We start from the raw sequence: 20,179 nt of genomic DNA, 5'->3' as shown, positions 1-20,179 counted from the left end.
AGATAACGTAGTCTAAGCATCTTACCCGATTTATATGAAAATGAACGATGTTAATAACAAAATGCTATGTTTTATCGTGATTTAATCATCAAAACTATTCATATTTTAATATATATACATCATAATTTATAAAATTAATTTTTAATTCATGTATCCTATCATTTTTGATCGCTTGATATATAGATTAAAATTGATGTGTAAACATTTTAAAGAATCGGCTCTGGTTATTAATGTGTAACTTCTATCAGCCAATCTAAATTTGACAATATCTGAACGAAGATCTACTTGAATAACTTAAGAATATATACATGCACGACCACGTATAATCTTTTTACATTCTAAGAATTAAGAATGGTTACATTTGCTAGTAATTAACTCTCTCAAACCAGTTGGAGTAATCTCTCTCATCCTTCTTTGTTTTAGAGGAGGTATTATTACTTGAGGAGAGGTTATGTGGAACGAATTGTGAAGCAGGGTAACGGGGGGAGGGACCCGACGATGTCATAAGGCTCAAATGGTGGCCATTAAAGTATCCACAGTGCCTGCCAAGTGTTGGCATCTCAGCTGAGACAAATGAACATGGGAGGAAAAGGAACAATGGTTTATCCAACAAAATAATAGAACAAAGGATGCAAGGGTTTATTTATGGCCATAAACTTGCCTCTTCCTTCCAAAAGCTAAGCTATACCTAATTGGGTGGCAAGGAATTCTGCTTTTTATCCCTAAGCTTTTCATCTCCAATGCCACTCTCATTTGTTCCCTTGCAAGTACCTACAAAGATGGATAACATTTTGAGGTGCAAGCACGTGTATGTCGAATATGATGCGAAACCAAATCCACTCTAGTTCTTGTCAGACATTGGAGGGGTCCAATTCACCTCGCACAGTGAGGGTGATTGGACAAGAACTCGTCATTGTGCGTAATTCGTGGATAAATGGTGATCGAACTGGATCCTCTAGTAGAATAAATTATATCTTATATACAGTATACAAGCCAATCACAGCTACTTGTTGTTGCAGCGGTGTATCGAGACGAGCACTTGATGAATAAAGTCCACAGAAACAAGTGGCTGTGATTGGTGTGTGATGCACCGCCACGTGGTGCACATAGTACTCCTCTGAAAACTTTGGAGGCATCACTAACCAGGCAAACTAGCCCGGTCCCATGTGCACCGGTGCGCAGTGCTTTTTAGGGTTTGACACCGAGAACCAAATCCAAAATCCATCAGTTGGTATGCTCTTTAAACTGGTATTGGGGCTTGTAGCATCCAACGGCTTTATATTTTTATAATGAGTAGCTAAACCACATCACAGCACTCGGAGCTTAAAAAAGCGCAAAAGAATCGATGCGAAGAGATTTGTTTCTTAAAAAGACGAGGGTGTTGTGGAGGATGATGCAGGGGAGATGAATATTGAATTCGACCATTCCAGATATCGACCACTTGGGAATCAGTTGACTGGCGAAGATGGAATAGCATCTCTCTTCTTTCTTATTTGCTTTCCTTCTGTTCTCGTGCCATTGCTTTTGCGTCTCTTGTCCAAGCACAGAAAGAGGATGACATAATTGTACCAAATTTTCAGAGGCCTCAAGACTACTATTGTTTATTATTCTCCCATGGGAGGCTAACATGTGCTCATACGTTAATCTCATGATCATGTGGGTTACTTACTGTCTTTATTCATGCAGCTTTCGATGGCCATTATCAAAAGATGGACAATCATCAAACAAGATGATCCACGAATACGTACCATATCATACATAGCATATATTGTATGATGGTCGTTTATTTTTTAATGGTGACCATCGAGAGCTGCATAGTCTTTGCGGTGCGGCCTGCACACCATATATAAAAAACCCCTAGATATTTCTTATATATATATATATATATTGGAGACCTAGCATGCCTTTCGCAAGTAGGTAGTAGAAGGGGCTTTATTTCGTTCGAGAAAGTAAGCATGTGGGTCATACACAAACTTCTAGAATAATACTTTAGTGGTGAAAAATTATGAAGCAGCTTACAACTCTCCCATGAGCGATCCTTAATAGATAAATATGATTAGTTCCTAATTAATCCAATTGCGAGATGAATGGGCAAGTACTTCGCTCGTAGGTGCCTCCATATATAAGTGGAGGATGTTTAAGCTTGATATAAGTACATACAGTTCATTTGCCACCCATCTTAAGCTAGGAGCTACATCCCATACAAGCCAACCGCATCAACAGAGTGCTAGCTGATGCTGTATTGGATGACAAAAATTAATAATTCATTTGGTTCGTGAAAATATGATGATATATGATGCCTAAGAAAGTAATTTTGACATATTTGGTTGACTATGAAAAATTGGTAAATTCAAAAATAACTTATATTTGGTTGAATATCTACTTTTCTGAAAAACTTATGCAAAATATCTATTATGCCCTTAAAAAAAAAGATCTTATCTCATCCTATCTAAAAGCTTAAGAGCTTTTTTGGAAAAATAACTATCCTAATTTTCAATCAGTGGAAATTAGATTCTTCCATATCCTACAAAGATTTTTTTTATGAAACGTAAATATCTTACTTTTATGAAAAACCTACTTTCCTATCTCTTTATTTTGAAAACTCCAGTATAATAAGGTATTTCTTGCTTTTTTTATTAACTTTTTTTTTCTTTTTTTTCTGCGAACCAAGTGAGTCCTAACCAGCATAGGAGGTAATAGAGAAAAATAACGCAGAGAATGCCAATTCCAAATCTCCAGCCAAGTCATACGAGCAATGAGCTTAACATGATCCAATGACACCAAAGTCTCAATTAAGCATGCATGTGCCGGTTGCAGAAGAGGAGCGTGGCAAAGCAACCACTGGGCCACCACCAACTCCCCTCTCTCTTTCTCTCTCTGTCTCTCTGTCTCTGTTCCATTTCTTTTGAAACGCAACTACTTCCCTTCCACTTGAGAAAATGACATTCTTGCTCATCTCCAAAAGGCTCCCATACTCTCTCTCTCTCTCACACACTCACACACACACTCCCTCTCTCCTCTTTTTATGTATAAATTCCTCCTCGTCTGATCCAACCTCCCCAGTTAAACCACCAGCCGAGATACCACCACCAAGTCCTCCGACAAGGGAAGCCATGCGGCCCCATGAGCCCGAGAACGGTGGAGCCGCCCCGGACGAGCCGGCGCCGGCAGACGCAACCTCCCATCCGAATCCACGTCCGCTCCCGCGGGCCACCACTCCGCTGGACCCGGTGACCCTCAAGGTAAGCTTACGTTTTACCTCACCTCACTCGCCCTTCTTCTCCGTATCCAACTCCGTCTTCAGTCCTGCTTCATACCTATATACAGTATATCTATCTAACTGAAGCACGGATCGAACGACAGTTCGAGGAGGTGGTGTACAAACTGAAGATTGGTCGGCCAATGTGGTGGTCCGGCTGCTGTGGCAGCGGCGCTGGTGGCGCCGAGAAGGTCATACTGAACGGCATCACCGGAATGGTCGGCCCGGGAGAGATGCTCGCCATGCTGGGCCCCTCCGGCAGCGGCAAGACCACCCTCCTCACGGCCCTCGGCGGCAGGTTGGTCGCCGGCAAGCTCTCGGGCACGATCACCTACAATGGGCAGCCCTTCTCCCGTGGCATGAAGCGGCGGACCGGGTTCGTGGCCCAGGACGACGTGCTCTATCCGCACCTCACCGTCCGCGAGACGCTCGCCTTCACGGCGCTGCTGCGGCTGCCGCGGTCCCTGAGCCGGGCCGAGAAGGTGCGCCATGCGGAGAAGGTGATGGGAGACCTGGGGCTGGCCCGGGTGGCCCACACCATGATCGGCGGCCACCTGGTGCGGGGAGTCTCCGGGGGCGAGCGCAAGCGGGTGAGCATCGCCCTGGAGCTGCTCGTGAACCCGAGCCTACTCCTCCTGGACGAGCCCACATCGGGCCTCGACTCCACGACGGCCGCGCGGATCGTGAGCGTGCTGCGAAGGCTGGCAGCCGAGGGCAGGCGCACCGTCGTCACCACCATCCACCAGCCGTCGGCCCGGCTCTACCGCATGTTCGACAAAGTGATGCTGCTGTCGGAGGGCAGTCCCATATACTATGGCCGCGCCTCCGACGCCCTCCACTACTTCTCCTCTATCGGCTTCTTATCGCCGCTCTCCGTCAACCCGGCCGAAGTCATGCTCGACCTGGCCAACGGTAAGTACCTCCCCCTCTGCATACCGTACATGCGCGGTGGGTCCTCTGTGGCCCCTAAATCCTGACTCCCCCCTCTTCTACTTACAGTCGCATTATCCCGAGGAAACACTTGGTAGTACGGGAATTGCGTTAGCAGCAGTTCCTGTTCATGATAGAGAACTAGGACGCAATTTCCTTTTAAAGGAGCTAATTAATTATAGTCATGGATCCATGATTTCTGGTCAGGGATTGCGCCGGATTCCTGCAAGGAAAACTCGGCGACGGAGCCCGATAATGGAAGCGCAGAGCGGGAGAGGAAGTCATTGGCGAGGGAGGAGCTCCGGTCCGCCTACGCCAGGTATATCGCCACCCGGCTGAAGGCCGACCTCTGCCGCATGGATTCTAGCAGCCATTCTCATGCCAAAGGTGCGTCGAACACCCGTCATACCATTCTCATTCCTTCAACTATATACTGTAGCCTGCGTTAGTACCACAGAACATCTGAATGTGTTATAAATATATAGAATAATGTAGAGCTCTAGCGTGCCATATGGATGCATGATCGCTTGTATATATTGGTTTGGATATGTACTCTGTACAGGAAGGAGGGAGGAGTGGTGCACAAGCTGGTTGGAGCAGTTCCTGGTGCTGCTGAGGAGGGGGATAAAGGAAAGGCGATACGAGGCCTTCAACAAGCTCCGGATTTTCCAGGTCATTAGCGTCGCCACCCTCGGGGGCCTGCTCTGGTGGCACACCTCGCCCTCCCATATCCAGGATCGGGTAAGCATCACAACTCCTAATCTTATAAAATAACGAGGTTAAGTTACTTCCAATCGTGCTTGGCGTCGGCTATGGAACTTAATTATGCCACTAGAACGAAGAATTAAGGCCACCTGCTCTGTTCTTTTGTCTTGATGGCACGCAGGTCGCGCTACTGTTCTTCTTCTCCGTCTTCTGGGGCTTCTTCCCTCTGTACAACGCGGTCTTCACGTTCCCTCAAGAGCGCTCCATGCTCATCAAGGAGCGATCCTCCGGCATGTACCGCCTCTCCTCCTACTTCCTTGCCCGAACGGCTGGCGACCTCCCCATGGAGCTGGCCCTCCCCACCGCCTTCGTCGTCATCATCTACTGGATGGGCGGCCTCCAGCCCAGCGCCTCCAGCTTCCTACTCTCCCTCCTCGTCGTCCTCCTCAGTGTTCTCGTCTCCCAGAGCCTCGGCCTGGCCTTCGGCGCCATCCTCATGGACGTCAAGCAGGCCACCACCCTCGCCTCCGTCACCACCCTCGTCTTCCTCATCGCCGGGGGATACTACGTGCAGCACATCCCCCGCTTCATCGTCTGGCTCAAGTACCTCAGCTTCAGCTTCTACTGCTATAAGCTCCTCCTCGGGGTCCAATTCCGCGACGACGACGTCTACCAGTGCTCCCCTGGCGTCTTGTGCAGGGCGGCGGACTTCCCGGCGATCAAGTCCGTGGGTCTGCACCACATGTGGATCGACGTGTGCATCATGGTCCTCATGCTCATCGGCTACCGCCTTATCGCCTACTTGGCCTTGCATCGTTTGCAGCCCAGGTGTTGAGAGAAGAAGGCGAAGCTACCAAGGTCATCATCATACCGTCACCACTCTCCGTGATGCAGAACAGAGGATTTTCCTTCTCCCAAAGTGATCGAGGAATAACTCCACTCCTCGATTGCAGCTAATCTGGAATGATGGCATGCATGCTTTGATGTCTCCCTATCGGACTTGGAAACTGCATGCAAGTCCTTGCCCGAGTCAACATCAGGCATGAGTTAAATTTAGAATACCGGAATCTCCGATTAGAACCGGTTGTTCAAAAGATCCCCTGTTTTCTTATATACACAATATGGTATCTTGCCTGGTTTTATGCACGCTATTGTATAGTCTAAATAACAATGTGTGGCAACCCAATCTGAGCTCTGTAACCTTTTTTTTTTTTTTTTCTTTTTTTTTCGATACAAGGGTTGTTCACACTGATCTTGTATGAGTACAACCAATAAAGTTATAAAAAAAAAATTGGCGAAGAGAAGAAGGAACGGATACATGGCTCTCCCAAAAGATTCCTCGCAAATGCTGAGCAGCAAATGAGGCGATACAATCAGCAGCACTGCTCATCTTCCGATAAACATGAGATGCCCGAAAGTAGCCACAATCTCTCACCAGTCTGCGTATGCCACAAAATAGTAGTTGTCCGTCTCCATTCCTATGCTAGTCTCAAATGTACTCGATCATCGTGGTAGATTTTTCTTCAAGGTAGACGCTATCCGCACCTAGAATATGCCTCCCATAAGTGATGCCCTTCCATGTAGCTCTCAGCTCTGCCTCGATGATAGTCATGTTGAAGGTGCGTTGTTTCCTAGTTGCAATAAATCTATAGTCATGACCTCTGATCATAAAACCTACACCTCCTTTGCCTCCATCGTCAGACACACTATCGTCGAAGTTCACCTTGAGATAGCCAAGGGGTGGAGGCTCTCAAGAGACAAGAGCAAATATGAACGTTGTAAAAGCGGAGTAGAAGTCTCAGATGTTCTTAGCCATCCCAAACGAAGTCGCCGTAGTAGCCTTGGTGATCTCAGCAGCATGAAGAATTGCTTTGTCCACCACACTTCTCGGATGCATTCTTCTGTTTTCAAAGATGCGGGCATTGCTGTCTAACCAAATATGATAGGCCAAATAGGTAGAAGTGATACCTCACTTTGCAGTGCTGGGTCTCTGCAAAGAATCCTTCAGATGGCCTAGGTAGTCCTCTGTCGATGCCACAGACCACAGCAAGCTTGAGAAAATCAGAGCCCTCCTCCAAATCTGTACTGCCTGTGGGCAGCCACGTAGAATATGACTTATGGACTCCTTCGTGTCAGAGCACCTCGGCATGTTGTAGCAGTCCTCACACCCCTTTTGGCTAGCACACTCTTGGTTGGCAGACAACCCCATGCCACCTTGCAGATGAACAAGGACATGTGGGTGGATGCGCATCCTCCAAATCTAGCCTCTATTGATCTATCGAGACATCCCCTCACTGATCACAACATAAAGGTCTCGAGCGCATACCTTCGACCTCTTCATCGTACTTCAGACCAACATGTCTGCGGTCTCTTGAGTAGGAATAGGTAGTGCCAAGTCTCTTTTGGCCAACTGCTCTCCAAAGGCTCCTCGAATAAAATCCTCATTCCAACTTCTCTCCTTTAGGATGATCAGATCGTAGACTCTGCATCCGGCTAGCCTCACAGAGTCAACCATGGACGACAGCCAAATGATCGGCTGCTCGGTCAGCCTACTGTCTTCCAACACATCAATAGTCTTTCCATCCCTTATGGCTCATGTGATCAAAGGGATTACTATTGAGGCGCATATGCAGATCTCCCTTTAAATAAAGAAACTGTGACATCTGGTGTGAAAGTCTGTCACTATTGCATGAGTCCTATACTTGGTCCTCATCAGAGTGCACTAAAGACCGTCAGGTTCCAAGATATGCCTCACAGCATGTCTGGCCGCAATCGAGCTAATAGTTGTGCATGCTTTTACTAATTTCAAAATGTAATTAATACTTACATTTATGGGAGGGATCCAAGACAAGAATTTGATTTACGTGAAAACTCATTTGAATCATGCTCATATTTTGGTTTTAGCTTTTTTGCTTGTGTTTTGTCTCTGTTATCTGGAATTAGAGCGAGTATGTACAAAAATCTCGATCTTTTCTTTAAACTGAGGTCCAAACCAATGCTAAAGCTTAGAGTTTACGATCATCTTTTGCAAAGTTTCATTTAGTCCCATATCAACATGGCTTTTATTAGTATAATTTTAAAAATCACATAACAACCTGCATCACCATAATATTTTTTTCATCAACATGGCTTATGTTATTTTTTCTCTCCTTTTCTTTTATTTTCTTCTACAAATATTTTAATATGGTATCAGAGCCACCGATCATCTAATCTGCTACCGCCATCTCTTCCGTCATTGCTGTGGCTATTATTACCATACTTAGAAGCTTTGAAGACCTCTATTTCCGATCTATCGATCTTTATTTCCAAGAAAATCAACACCCAAAGATATTTTATTTTTCGGTAGATTTGTAGATCCTCTATTTTTCCACAGATCTTCTATTTTCTAATAAATCAACAATCGAAGATCTCATATTTCTTAGTAGATCTGCATATCCTCTATTTTTGGTAGATTAATACCCGGAGATCCTTTGTTTTCAATAGATATGCAACTCCTCTCCATCTCCTTTTCTTATCAATTTTAGATCTTCGATCGTCTCTCCTCACCATCGCTCATCTCTTTTCTCTCCATTTTCGATTTTATTTGTTGTCTCTAGCTCCTTCACCATCCAGTTCGAAGTCTCTTACTCCTCTTTCATGATGCCTCTGTCTACGAAGATTGTCGACCTTTGGTTGCTTTTTCTCTGAGCTTTGTTCTTGCTGTAACTATCATCTTCTATATATTTTTTCGCAGCCACATCAGTAGACACGACAAGTTAATCAACCATATCGACAGACATATCAGTCCGTCATATCAGTCAGATATATCGACAAACACCAGTTTGCTATGTTAATTAGTCATATTAGTAGATGTATTAGTCTACCACATCAATTAGCTACGTCAGCGTTGTCAAACATATTAGTTTGCTGTGTTAGCTTTCTGATTTGCTGCATTAGTTTTTAAGCTGCTATGTCAGCTTCTGTTCTACCATATCAAATTCTATATTATCACATCATCTTGATACATCAGTCTGTCATTTCGACTTCTGAGTTGTTATGTCAACTCCTAATCTGCTACATTGGTTTTTGAGCTGCTATAATAGCTCGCGTTCGACCACATCATACTTTATGCTGCCATGTCAGCACTTGATCTACCACTACATTTGCCTCTAAGCTGTTATATCAGCTTCTAGTCTATTACGTCAGCTTTTGAGCTGCTACTTCAGCTCTTAATCTAATACATTAGTTTTTGAGTACATTCGTGATCTATTTTTCCAGCTCAAGTTGGCACCTACAGTTCCATCTTGAGTTTGAGGGGGATGTTAGCATAATCTTAAAAATTACGTAACAACTTGCATCACCCATAATATTTTTTTTATTAGTGTGATCTCGTATTAACTTTTGTTATTTTTCTTTGTTAACATGATCTTGTTAGAGTGATTTTAGAGATATATAACAACCTGTATCACATATAATATTTTTTTTTTGTTAGCATGATAATATATCAGCCTATATTAATTTTCTTATATGGAGTTTGTACACGAGTATATATAACTCTTACGATGTACTGAATGTGATAGAACAAAAAAATAAAATCATTTTTTCTTTTGTTTTCTTCTATAAATATTTTAACAACTTCCCCATGATTTTTCTAGAGATTTTGTCACACTCGCATTCACTCTATATTTTTCCATGTTGGTGTATGCGGTACAGGATATAATTTGTCGAAGAAGAATAATGGATTTCATTTCTGTCACAAAATTCAAAAGTATGCTCTTTTGTAATTTATTATAAATAAAATAAGTTAGTGGACCTAGAGCAGGGGCTGGGGAAGCAAGGTGGTTGGTATTTCAACAACCCTACTCTTCGATACTTTGCTATTTTTCTAATATCCAACGCAAAAGCGCTCTTGTCCAAACAACAAAAATAAAACTTTTCTAGCTAGTCAAACATCTATCATGATAGAATCACCCTCAACATGACCATCCATCCAAACATCTAAATTTCTTATTCCAGGAAATAAGTCATATTCCTCCAAACTCATCGGAATAACTCTGCCTTGTCCCTCCATTTTTTTTAAAAAAATCTTGCAACCAAACCTACCAGAGAGCAATAGAACATATGGAACTTCATGGTGGATGGAGTAGTTTTGTTTGCCAAGTTGTTTTCCTCAATTATTCTTGTCCATCTTTATATATATATATATATATATATATATATATATATATATATATATATATTGATACAGCGGTAACTCACACCACACATGCCTACATACATCCATAAAAATCAAAAAGAAGGAGCCAACTAAGGGGGGAGGGAGCAGACTCAAGACTCTTCTAGCGGAACTTTTCTGAATGGTGTGCAGTAAAAAAGGCTACCTAGTTACTGTTTGCCTTCCGGTGAATAGGTGGCCCAGAAAACTATGAGCCCATACAGCTCATGATACCATGGGCCGAGGTCCAATTCCCGCAGCTTTGTAAGTCAGGGTGGGCCGAGCAACTTGCCGTAGTCCACAGGCATCCATCTTGGGTTCTTAGTCCATTGGACTCCAATGGAGTCCTGCTCCGAATGAATGAAGAAGGGGTAGGTAATTAACGGGAGGAGAAGCGAAGGCGGAACGAGGAGAGAGGAGCGATCGGAAAACGGAGGTCTCCCTTCTCGGAAGCAGTTTCGCAGGATAGGATTAGGATTAAGATGGCGGTGAGCTTGGCGCCGGGGCTGTCCCGGAAGCTGAAGAAGGTGCTGGAGACGCGGACGGACAGCGAGGAGCTGGTGGCCTCGCTCGCCACCCTCTCCACCTTCTACACCGACAACACCCCGCAGGCCCGCCGCAACCTCAAATCCTCCATCGACCACCGCGCCCTCGCCATCAACCACCACTTCCTCCAAGCCTCCCTCCCCGCACAGCAGGTCATCCCCCCACCCCCTGTCCTTATCCCGCCTCCTTCTTCTTTGATGAATCCGGTCTCTGATCCTATCTTTATCTCCTCTTCTCGCAGGCGCTGGATCGAGTGGAGGAGGAGGTGAACGCGCTGGCCCAATGCTGCGACCGGTAAGTCTTCTTCTATCAGCTTCTTGGATCCCCAACCTAACATAACCCTAATTCATTCATTCATCCATTAAATGCTGGATCTGCACAATATGCACCCGGCAGTATGCAAAATGGGGGCTTGACTCGCCAGATCTGACGGAACGCGCACCAAATTGGGATCTGACCGGAACCATGGTCATTGGTTAATCTGATCCCCCGACTTGCACAACTCATCTTGGAAATAGCAATCGTGTTATGTTATTGATGGAAAAAGAATTGGTTGTGTGTGTGTTTGGGGGGGGGGGGGGGGGGGGAGGGTGGCAATTTGATATGAAATATACGTTTATTGTTGAATTTTGCGTGTGTGTTCAATTTGCTTCGGGGTGTTTTTGTGATCTATGCCAGGATGAACCTCATGTAGATCTTATGGATGTGTAGGGTTAAGTCTTTTTTTTCTACAGGATTGGAAGAGCATTGAGCAGTTGCAGTGCGAGCACAGGGGATATCATCAACACCACGGAGAGGTTAAAGCAGGAACTTGAGATAACTACTCAACGGCAAGAAATTGTGTCATTGTTTCTTCGTGATTACCAGCTTTCTAATGAAGAGGTGTCCTTGGAAGCTTTATGATGCTTATAGTATTTTTCAGATTTCAATGTCGCTGATATGTAGTTATATGCTCATCTTCTTTTCACTTGGATTCTTGTATTATCTGCCTTTTATTTGTTTATTTATTTAGTTAGTTAGCTATATATTTTATAACTGGTTGCACATTTTGCAATGTTGTATCTCTAATTGCAGATAAATGCACTAAGGGAGGAAGATCTGAATGAGAATTTCTTCAAGGCACTTTCGCATGTTCAAGAAATTCATGCCAACTGTAAGATACTGCTAAGAACACATCACCAGGTAGCGTACCTATTTTATGTTGTTTAGTTAGTGCCACAATCAGCTTAATACATCTGCACTAATGCACTAGACGGTCGGAAATTTCTGGAAAGAGCTAGCTTTTCTGCTTGAGATCTGAACCAGATCGAAATTGGATACCCTGTTTTCTTTATGATAATTGTCTGGAGTTTGAGCATGCAACTTGCCAAAAGGCTTCTTAAAAGCTCTTTGTGGTAGCTCAAATTATATTACTTGAAGAATATTTAATGTGAAGCTTGATCAAGGGACTAGATATGTTGTGTGTGTGTGTATATATATATATATGCACGAACTTGTCTTGTGTTAATTAGCTGGGATACCCAGGGCAATCAAAATTTTATCTATCAGGTAGTTAATCTCATTTCTTTTTGTATCTTGGATATAATGGGAGAAAATTCATAAACCTGGTTGTAGTGATGGTCGTTTTCCATCTTCTAGCTATTCTCAAGATGGCTTGAAATTGTAGCTTATTGGGAATAATACTGTTGAACTGTTTCTTTATCACATTATTTTCTAAATGGCAGATAGAATCATAATTAGATTTATGTTTCGGTCTAAAAAGAATGTAATGCAATGTACAAATACCTTACATTATGCACAAGGATTCTATTTTTCTTTTTAAATGGAAATCATGATTGATTGTGTTTTTGGTGTGAACAAACTTGAATTTGTTGCACAGCGTGCTGGCTTGGAGCTGATGGATATGATGTCTGTATATCAAGAAGGAGCCTATGAGAGATTGTGCAGGTGATACTTCTTGCATGCCATATTGATGTTAGTCAAACATTTATTGATTCCAAAGCCCCTTTGATTATGATTAGAAACAGTACTTTTCCCGTGTACAGCAAGTGCTACCTTCTCATATAGAGTTTTGATTCATGGTGTTTGACACTCTAGATATGTTAATGCTAGCATGTCATTGGATTGTCATGAATGGTATAAACTGGCGTTAATTTGTCCATGTTGATCATAACCACATTTCGATCCTCCAGTTGAATGTATCTTGAAGTTTGTGTTCCACTATTAATTCCTACAAGAATAAACTTGCAGTTGAACTTCTTACTAAGATACGCACCCTTCGCAATTGGAGCCATACCTCTACATTGTATTTGCACATGAAAATTCTTGTGTAATATCATTTTCTAAATTTCATCCATATATCTTAAATAATGAATTTAGCATTTATTTAATTCCTGCAAGGAAGTGCTTATTCAGCCTACCGCAATTGAAGCTGTACTTCCATGTAGATTCATGCCTGAAAAGTTACATAAAAAAATGGGCTCAAACTATGTAATAATGATTTCAAAATTTCATCGATAAATTTCATTTTAATACCATCTTTATAATGTTTATTTAATTTCTACTAGAACAGACTTGTATCTGAACTTCTTAACTTATGCCTTGACTATTTCAGTCCATTGCAATTGAGGCTGTACTTCCATTTTTGCTTCCTTCTTGAAGAGTTACATTAAAAATGTGCTCAAACTTTGTAATATTGATTTCTAAATTTCATTGATATTGATACATCTTAATAAATGATACAAACACCAGGGACTTATATCAATTTCATAACATTTATCTATTAAAATTAAAATACAAGAAAACATTTTTAACACTTCTACAGATGTGCTCAAGCAATATCTTGTTCCATTTGTTCGTTACAGTTATTGCTCAAATTAACTTAAACACATAATCGTATTCCATATATTTTTCTATTTTTTAAATGGAAAATAATATGATGTGTGCTTGAAATTTTAGAACTCAAGCCAAGCTTGCCAAAGTTGCTTCTGCTTGGGCTGCACCCACCCACTCTTCCTGTGTTGCAGGAACCTAGTCAACATGGTTCCCTACCTTGTTACGTTAGGATTTTGACTACGTGGTATAATAGTGTTTTAGATATGTTGAGGGTGGATTGATTTGAAATGCACCTTTAAAGAGTCATCTGATTGTTGAGTATCCTTCAAATGGAAAAAGAATTTTATAATAAGGTTATAATATGAGCTTTTGAGAGCAGAAGAGCATACGGACTCTGTAGGAACTAAGAATAGTACCAATAGTGGATATAGTGAGAGGGAACTTTGAGATATTTTGGCCAGCTACAGCTAGAGATTCTCCAAGTTATGTGGGATCTTGAATTTAAGTTAAAGGTTTGAAAGGTAGGGAGACCAATGCAAACTTTTTTGGAAGTAGGGGAAAAAAATTCTGTTTTGGAGGACTCGGCCTTGATGATGATACATAGCAAAGTAATGCTGATTTCTTTAGAAGGTTTGTTTATGCTCGGATGTGTCATCAATGTGTGTGACATAATATTTTATTTTTTCAGGTGGGTCCAGGCAGAGTGTAAAAAATTGGGTGATAGTGATAATCCTGAAGTTAGTGATCTTTTGAAGACGGCTGTTCGTAGCTTAAAAGAAAGGCCTGTTCTTTTTAAGTATTGTGCAGAAGAGGTATGTAGTAATATTTGAACATTTGGTATTCTTTATTTCATCAACAAATTTACTGTCACACAACAATATGCCTATCATTAGGTTGCAAACATGCGACATCATGCATTGTTTAGACGGTTTATAAGTGCTCTGACACGGGGAGGACCTGGAGGGCTTCCAAGACCTATTGAAGTGCATGCTCATGACCCTTTACGTTATGTAGGTGATATGTTGGGATGGTTACACCAGGTATGCATCTTCTCTTATATTTTGGATCTCAATTTTAATTTCTATAGATGTGCTGATGTTCCAACATTTTCTTTATGAGAAGGCTCTGGCATCTGAGAGAGAACTTGTACTGGCATTGCTTGAACCGGATGCGGTGACTGATACAGGACCTACTGCTCGCCGCTTTTCCAAAAATGCTGAAAGTGATTCCACAAAAACAGAGCACGATATTACCTTTATTCTGGATAGAATATTTGAGGGGGCATGTCGACCATTCAAAGTCAGAGTTGAGCAAGTTTTGCAGTCTCAACCTAGCCTTATAGTTTTCTATAGACTGAGTAACACACTGGAGTTCTACAGTTATACTGTGAGTTGTGATCTGTTTCTGTTGTATTTATCAATGCAATGTTTCTGTTGTATTTATCATGTTATGTTTCCATTATCATTTTTTTTCCTCAAAACTAAAGATGGCATCTGAGGCCATCAGAATTCATTTGATTCTGTTTTCTTACATTTGAGTTTTTGTTCTTTGCAGATTGCAGACTTGCTGGGGATTGAAACAGCTCTCTGCAATACAATTTGGTTACTCAAGGATGCTGCTCAGCAAACTTTCTTTAGTGTCCTGAGAACACGGGGAGAAAAACTTCTGAGGTATCCTCCCCTGGTTGCAGTTGACTTAGCCCCACCTCCAGCAGTCAGAGAAGGAGTTTCTTTATTGCTTGAGCTTATTGATACCTTCAATAGCATGATGGTTCCTGCTTCTGGGAAAAAGCCTGACTTTAATTCTGTGATTACTGCTTTACTTGATCCTATAGTTCAGGTATGCCTGTGCTTTTTCTGAAAATAAAATGCTCGCTCTAGTAAATCGTCAAATTTACGTTGATTAGAAGTACTGGTATACAATCTGTTGACACACAAACCATGAGAAAATTTAGATTAGGCCTATCTGAAAAATTTTCGTTCTAGACATCTTGAATAACTTAACTTCTGCTAATTAGGTATTAGATCTGTCTATTCAACATAACCAGTAAAAACTTGCTTCCTTTAAGATGATTTAGTACATGTTCTTTAATTGACAGTTCCTCTTGCATTTAGTGGTTTCTTATTGGTGAAATTGCAAAGGTCAAATGAGATGCCTGAAGGAGCAAAAGTGTACATGATCATTCCGAAATGATGTCTGTGAAGCTGCTTTACTTTGAATTAAGCATGTAATTTTGTCCGTTTGTTTGGGTATTTTGAATATAGCACCCTGTAGTATTGCATATTTGCTGAAAATATGCTCCTTGTTCATATTACAAAATGGCATAAGAAAATCCTTGATAATTAAAATAGAACCTATAATTCAACTAAAACCCCCTTTCGAAGTAGCTGCATCCTTATCTAGAATTTGATTGTGGGCTATGGAATTCAGGTGGATTTTGTATTTTAATTTGGTTTTTTGGCTAATGATTTCTCTCTTAGATAACGCACTTCCTAAAGTTACCCCCTGCCTCTCTCCTGTATACTCCAGACTATTTCCTAGTATATGGAAACTTTTGGGTGTTGCTTTATCGTTGCACAAGCTTCTGTTGCATAAAAAGTCTGTTACAGAAAAAAAAATAGAACTGGAATCAACATGAAAAACCAAGAATACAGGTTTTCCTGCCTGTATTCTTTTTTTTTCGCTTTTTTTTTTTGAACCGTATGCATCCAAAGGATAACCAAGAATACAGGTTTTCCTGCCTGTCAATTGGCCCTTTAGATTTCTTGTCAGATCAAGATTGTCAAATTGCCTAGGTGGCTTTGAGTGTTATTGACCCTTTTATAAGCATAGGTGAAAAGCTATGGTTGCTAGGCAGATGCCTCAGCAAAAAATGCATAAAAATAATAGAACTGTATGTTTGAGTATATAGTCGCATGTAATTCCTGAAAAGCATATTAAATTACACTATATTGACGAGTAGCAAGGCTGTTTACTACTTAGGTTGTGCAATAGCAAAATCTTTGAGTTAAAATTACTTTAGTTTTATATAACAATTTACTTTAAAGTCATTTAAAGTACTTAAAATTTCTTGGAAACATAACACACTCAAGCATCAATTAATATGCAAAGGGAACACATTATAGATGGGCTGATTTCTTTCTCTTCAAGTAAAAAAGAGAATTAGTCAAAAAAATTGATGCCTTCAACAATCCAATCAACAAGGAACCTTGCTGAGACAAAGGGTCCCCTGAGCAGCCAGGTGCTTGCTGAGGCACCAACTTAGGTGCTCAGGCAGCCACCTCACTTAAAGGCCGAGAAAGCGCTTGGTGCCTAGGTGGGGATGGCTTGTCTAAGTGCTTAGGCGGTCGCTTATGACAGCTGCAGATCCCATTTTTCCCTAGAATTGCCTTCACAACTTATTCAATGCCAAACTGATGGTTTTGAATTTGGTATCTAGATCCAAATTTGAATACCAATGCTGGATCTAAATTGGGTTATCCTGAATTATTAATGGCCTTGGATAACCGACAGCGATGAGGGCGCCTTAGTGTTGGACGCATACATACTGATCCTGACCATGATATAGTAATATGAACCCAGGAATGTCCACAACATGGGACATGATAAAAGGATGCTCCCATGGTGAGTTAATCATGCATCAAGTCCTCCCCACCCCCTTGGCCCCACTCCCAAAATTTACTTATATTACGTGGTTATTTTGATGCTTTGGTTGTTTTCTCCCACATTTTTAATGCTGCATTACAAGTTATTTGGCATAAGGTTATAATTAGGATTTTGAGATCTTTGTACGATAAACCAAACTTGTCAGTAGGATGTGAATCAGATCTGAATTCATTCTAACAAAAAGACAACTTTTAGGAATTAAGTATTGTCCAGTCTAATGCGCGTCAAAATTAATTATCCCTCAACATTTTTTAACTATATTGTTGGAGTAGCTCAAATATGCTTTAGTGCAAGGGCAATGCTTTATCAAGGAGCTTGTTTTTAAATTCTTATTTGCCTCTACAGTTTTCGAGATACCTTTTCTTTTCTTTTTTTAATTTCAATCTTTATTTATTATAAGGTTCAAGATTTTGTCTAATCTGAGTCTGTCATTGGGATTCTTTCTTTGCTATAGTATCTTTATATCAATATCATGCAATATTTTTTTTATATTTGATATGATATGAAGATTGTGCTTTTTTAAAAATTTTGGAAGGTGGAGGCTTGTGGAAGAGAGGTAGGGGGGTTGACTGTAAAAGGGAAAATTATTAGTTCAATGACATTTATTATCTTCTTCCTCAAATCAGTTTCCACTAGTTGTGTATGAGCATGTTAAATGATTTTGAAGCACCTTGCTAAACCTTTGACAGTGTGAATTGATGCTTTATTTCTATGTTAAAAATATCTGTGCAATACTACTTACCCCTTGCTGTATTATTTATTATCCTGGAGATGCAAGCAAATTGTATAAATCTTGTTCCTTTAGGAATTGCTAATTGTGCTTCCTATAGTTGGAAGGAAAGTTCTCATTGCTAGCCTCAATTTTATCACTTGTCTGTATGAATTTATGTAATTATATTTGTAGATGTGTGAGCAAGCAGCAGAGGCTCACAAGTCTAAAGGAGCTTCAAGGAGAAGTAGAACAAGTTCTGATTTAGGCCCAAGCAACAGAGACTCTATATCAGTTGATGCGATTCTAGCCAAGAACAATTCTACAAGAACTCAGGTTAGAATATGCAAATTGTATGTTTAATTTTTTACTGTCTTCCAGCAATGGTATTTTAAGCATGTTATATGATCTCAAAATATAATTGTTTTCTTTAGTTTCAAAAGAAAGTTACATATTTCCAGGCTGCTTATATTTTGTCAATCTTTTCTTAATTTCGAGTTGCAATGTGCACTGGGTGGTTTCATAATTATTTTCCATCTGATTGCAGAGTGCTGAGAGTTCGTCCAAGATTTACCTCATCAACTGCTTGTCAGCTATTCAGCAACCATTGGTTGGACAAGAAATTGCTGCAAACTACATGAATAAGCTCTGCTCAATGATTGAGATGCATCTCAGCATGCTTGTGGAGAAAGAAGTGGATGCCATCCTGAGGAGATGTGGGCTGTTGAACAAGATGTCTTTTATTGATGGTCAGAGCGAAGAGGTCAAGGCCTTAGCAGAGGTAGAGGAAATGTCTGTGCCGGTGCTCTCTGAATGCTTAAGAGCATTCTTTGGACTTGTCACTGGAAATGAAGGTTCACTTCCAGAGTTTGAGCAGCTGCAAGTTCCTAAATTGCGTTCTGATGCATGCATCCGTGTGGCAAGGGCACTTGCAGGAGCTTATGAGCGCCTTTACAAAGCAGTCACTGACCCAAAGAATTGTTACCCTGATCCTAGGTCCTTGGTTAGGCATTCACCTGATCAGATAAGAACAATATTGGAAATCTGAGGCTATGTGCCGTATGCATAGTTGTATTTATATACTGCCTATTCTTCAACTATGCTGTCAAGCATTCATTCTGTAAGCTTTATAATGAATGCAGCTGCCGATAGATCATGCATCCATAAATTTTCTTAGGATATTTTTCTGAAAAAAAAAAAGAGTTTTGCCAAGATGATATGTCCACCAGTTCTTGTTGACCTTGCAGTTGAAGTTTTATACGACATTATTGTTGTTTGCTGATCTGTGAGTGGTAGCTCCAGCATTATTTTCCAGGCACTTTTCACAATCTTTGTATCTTTTTATTGTTTCTTTTATGAGAGATATTTCCTTTTTTTTAAGTTTTTTCATACTTGGTCCATTAACTATTTTAACCTTTCAGAAGTATCTGTGAGATAAAGATGGATCATCCATGTAGTGAAAAACATGGATATGCTCTAGTGGACATATGCAGAGAATGTGATTTATTTAGGTTGACTATTTGATCATGATTTTCTTTTTGGAGTAGATTTGACAAATGTATTTTTAGTTCATAGAATTTTTTTTCAGTCATTATCTGAAAGTTTATATTGAAGAGTGATTATGGAGGTGTATTTACTAAAAGAAGAGTTTGTTCCTGGGAGGGAAATGAGATGCATGGCCTCAGTTGTGACTCACTGCACTGTGTGCACGTAGTAAACAGGTGACCCTACGGTCCAGTCTCTGCTATTTTAAGCTTTGAAGCGTGTAGAAATGCCTTCATGACGTTCTTTATTGTATGTCCTTCTTGAAGATGATGTGTATTCCAATTTGTGATTGTTGACTAACTTTGAGATTGTGGGTTTTGGATATTTAAATTTGGATTTAGTCTCTATGTCCCCGCTCTTATTTATTTATTTAATGGATGATGAATTTGAATCATATTGTAATATTTTTATTTGAGTTGGAATTGTATACAGATTATGATTGTATGCTATGTTCTGAATTTAGGGCATGGCATGAGTCTGAAGTATACTGAACTAGTTGTGGCATGACCTTAAGTAAAAGCAGCTTTCAATGGCTTAAAAACTCAAACAGATCACCATTGTTGTACTTTGCATCCACAGGGGATTTAAAACGTCTGCATTGTTTTAAACTCGGCAACGTACATGGTGTTTATATCGGTTCAATGACAGAAGCCAACCACAATCCACAGTCAGCTTTTGTTGATCGAGTGCAATTGATATATAATGCTTTAAGTTAATCTCTCCAGTCTATCATTGTAATATTAATTTATATCATATGTAAGCTAATCCGAAGAGTCAGGAATTAAATACA

General features: G+C 40.8%; 2 protein-coding genes across 3 annotated transcripts; both read left to right on the top strand.

Annotated features, from left to right (window-relative positions):
* Nucleotides 1-2,965: 2,965 nt before the first annotated feature.
* On the top strand, nucleotides 2,966-6,189 carry LOC103712996 (ABC transporter G family member 14-like). Of its 2 annotated transcripts, none has more exons than XM_008799736.4 (5): nucleotides 2,966-3,242; nucleotides 3,364-4,171; nucleotides 4,397-4,576; nucleotides 4,752-4,930; nucleotides 5,076-6,189. In XM_008799736.4, exons 1-5 carry the CDS (start codon nucleotides 3,114-3,116, stop codon nucleotides 5,727-5,729), a joined length of 1,950 nt encoding a protein of 649 aa, XP_008797958.2. In that variant the 5' UTR covers nucleotides 2,966-3,113; the 3' UTR covers nucleotides 5,730-6,189. The 2 variants fall into 2 exon arrangements, with proteins under 2 accessions (XP_008797958.2, XP_038982844.1); XM_039126916.1 differs by having other exon boundaries at nucleotides 3,328-4,171.
* A 4,381-nt stretch (nucleotides 6,190-10,570) lies between these two features.
* Nucleotides 10,571-19,128, top strand: LOC103713017 (conserved oligomeric Golgi complex subunit 6). The gene is made up of 11 exons (XM_039126915.1): nucleotides 10,571-10,786; nucleotides 10,876-10,928; nucleotides 11,369-11,516; nucleotides 11,709-11,816; nucleotides 12,514-12,581; nucleotides 14,158-14,281; nucleotides 14,363-14,509; nucleotides 14,592-14,855; nucleotides 15,024-15,308; nucleotides 18,040-18,180; nucleotides 18,392-19,128. Exons 1-11 carry the CDS (start codon nucleotides 10,571-10,573, stop codon nucleotides 18,890-18,892), a joined length of 2,055 nt encoding a protein of 684 aa, XP_038982843.1. The 3' UTR covers nucleotides 18,893-19,128.
* Nucleotides 19,129-20,179: the final 1,051 nt, after the last annotated feature.

This window comes from Phoenix dactylifera, chromosome 5 (assembly GCF_009389715.1).
Source record: "Phoenix dactylifera cultivar Barhee BC4 chromosome 5, palm_55x_up_171113_PBpolish2nd_filt_p, whole genome shotgun sequence".
NCBI classification, from domain to species: Eukaryota; Viridiplantae; Streptophyta; class Magnoliopsida; order Arecales; family Arecaceae; genus Phoenix; species Phoenix dactylifera.
The sequence above is the reverse complement of the archived record's forward strand: the minus strand, read 5'-3'. Positions and strand labels throughout refer to the sequence as shown.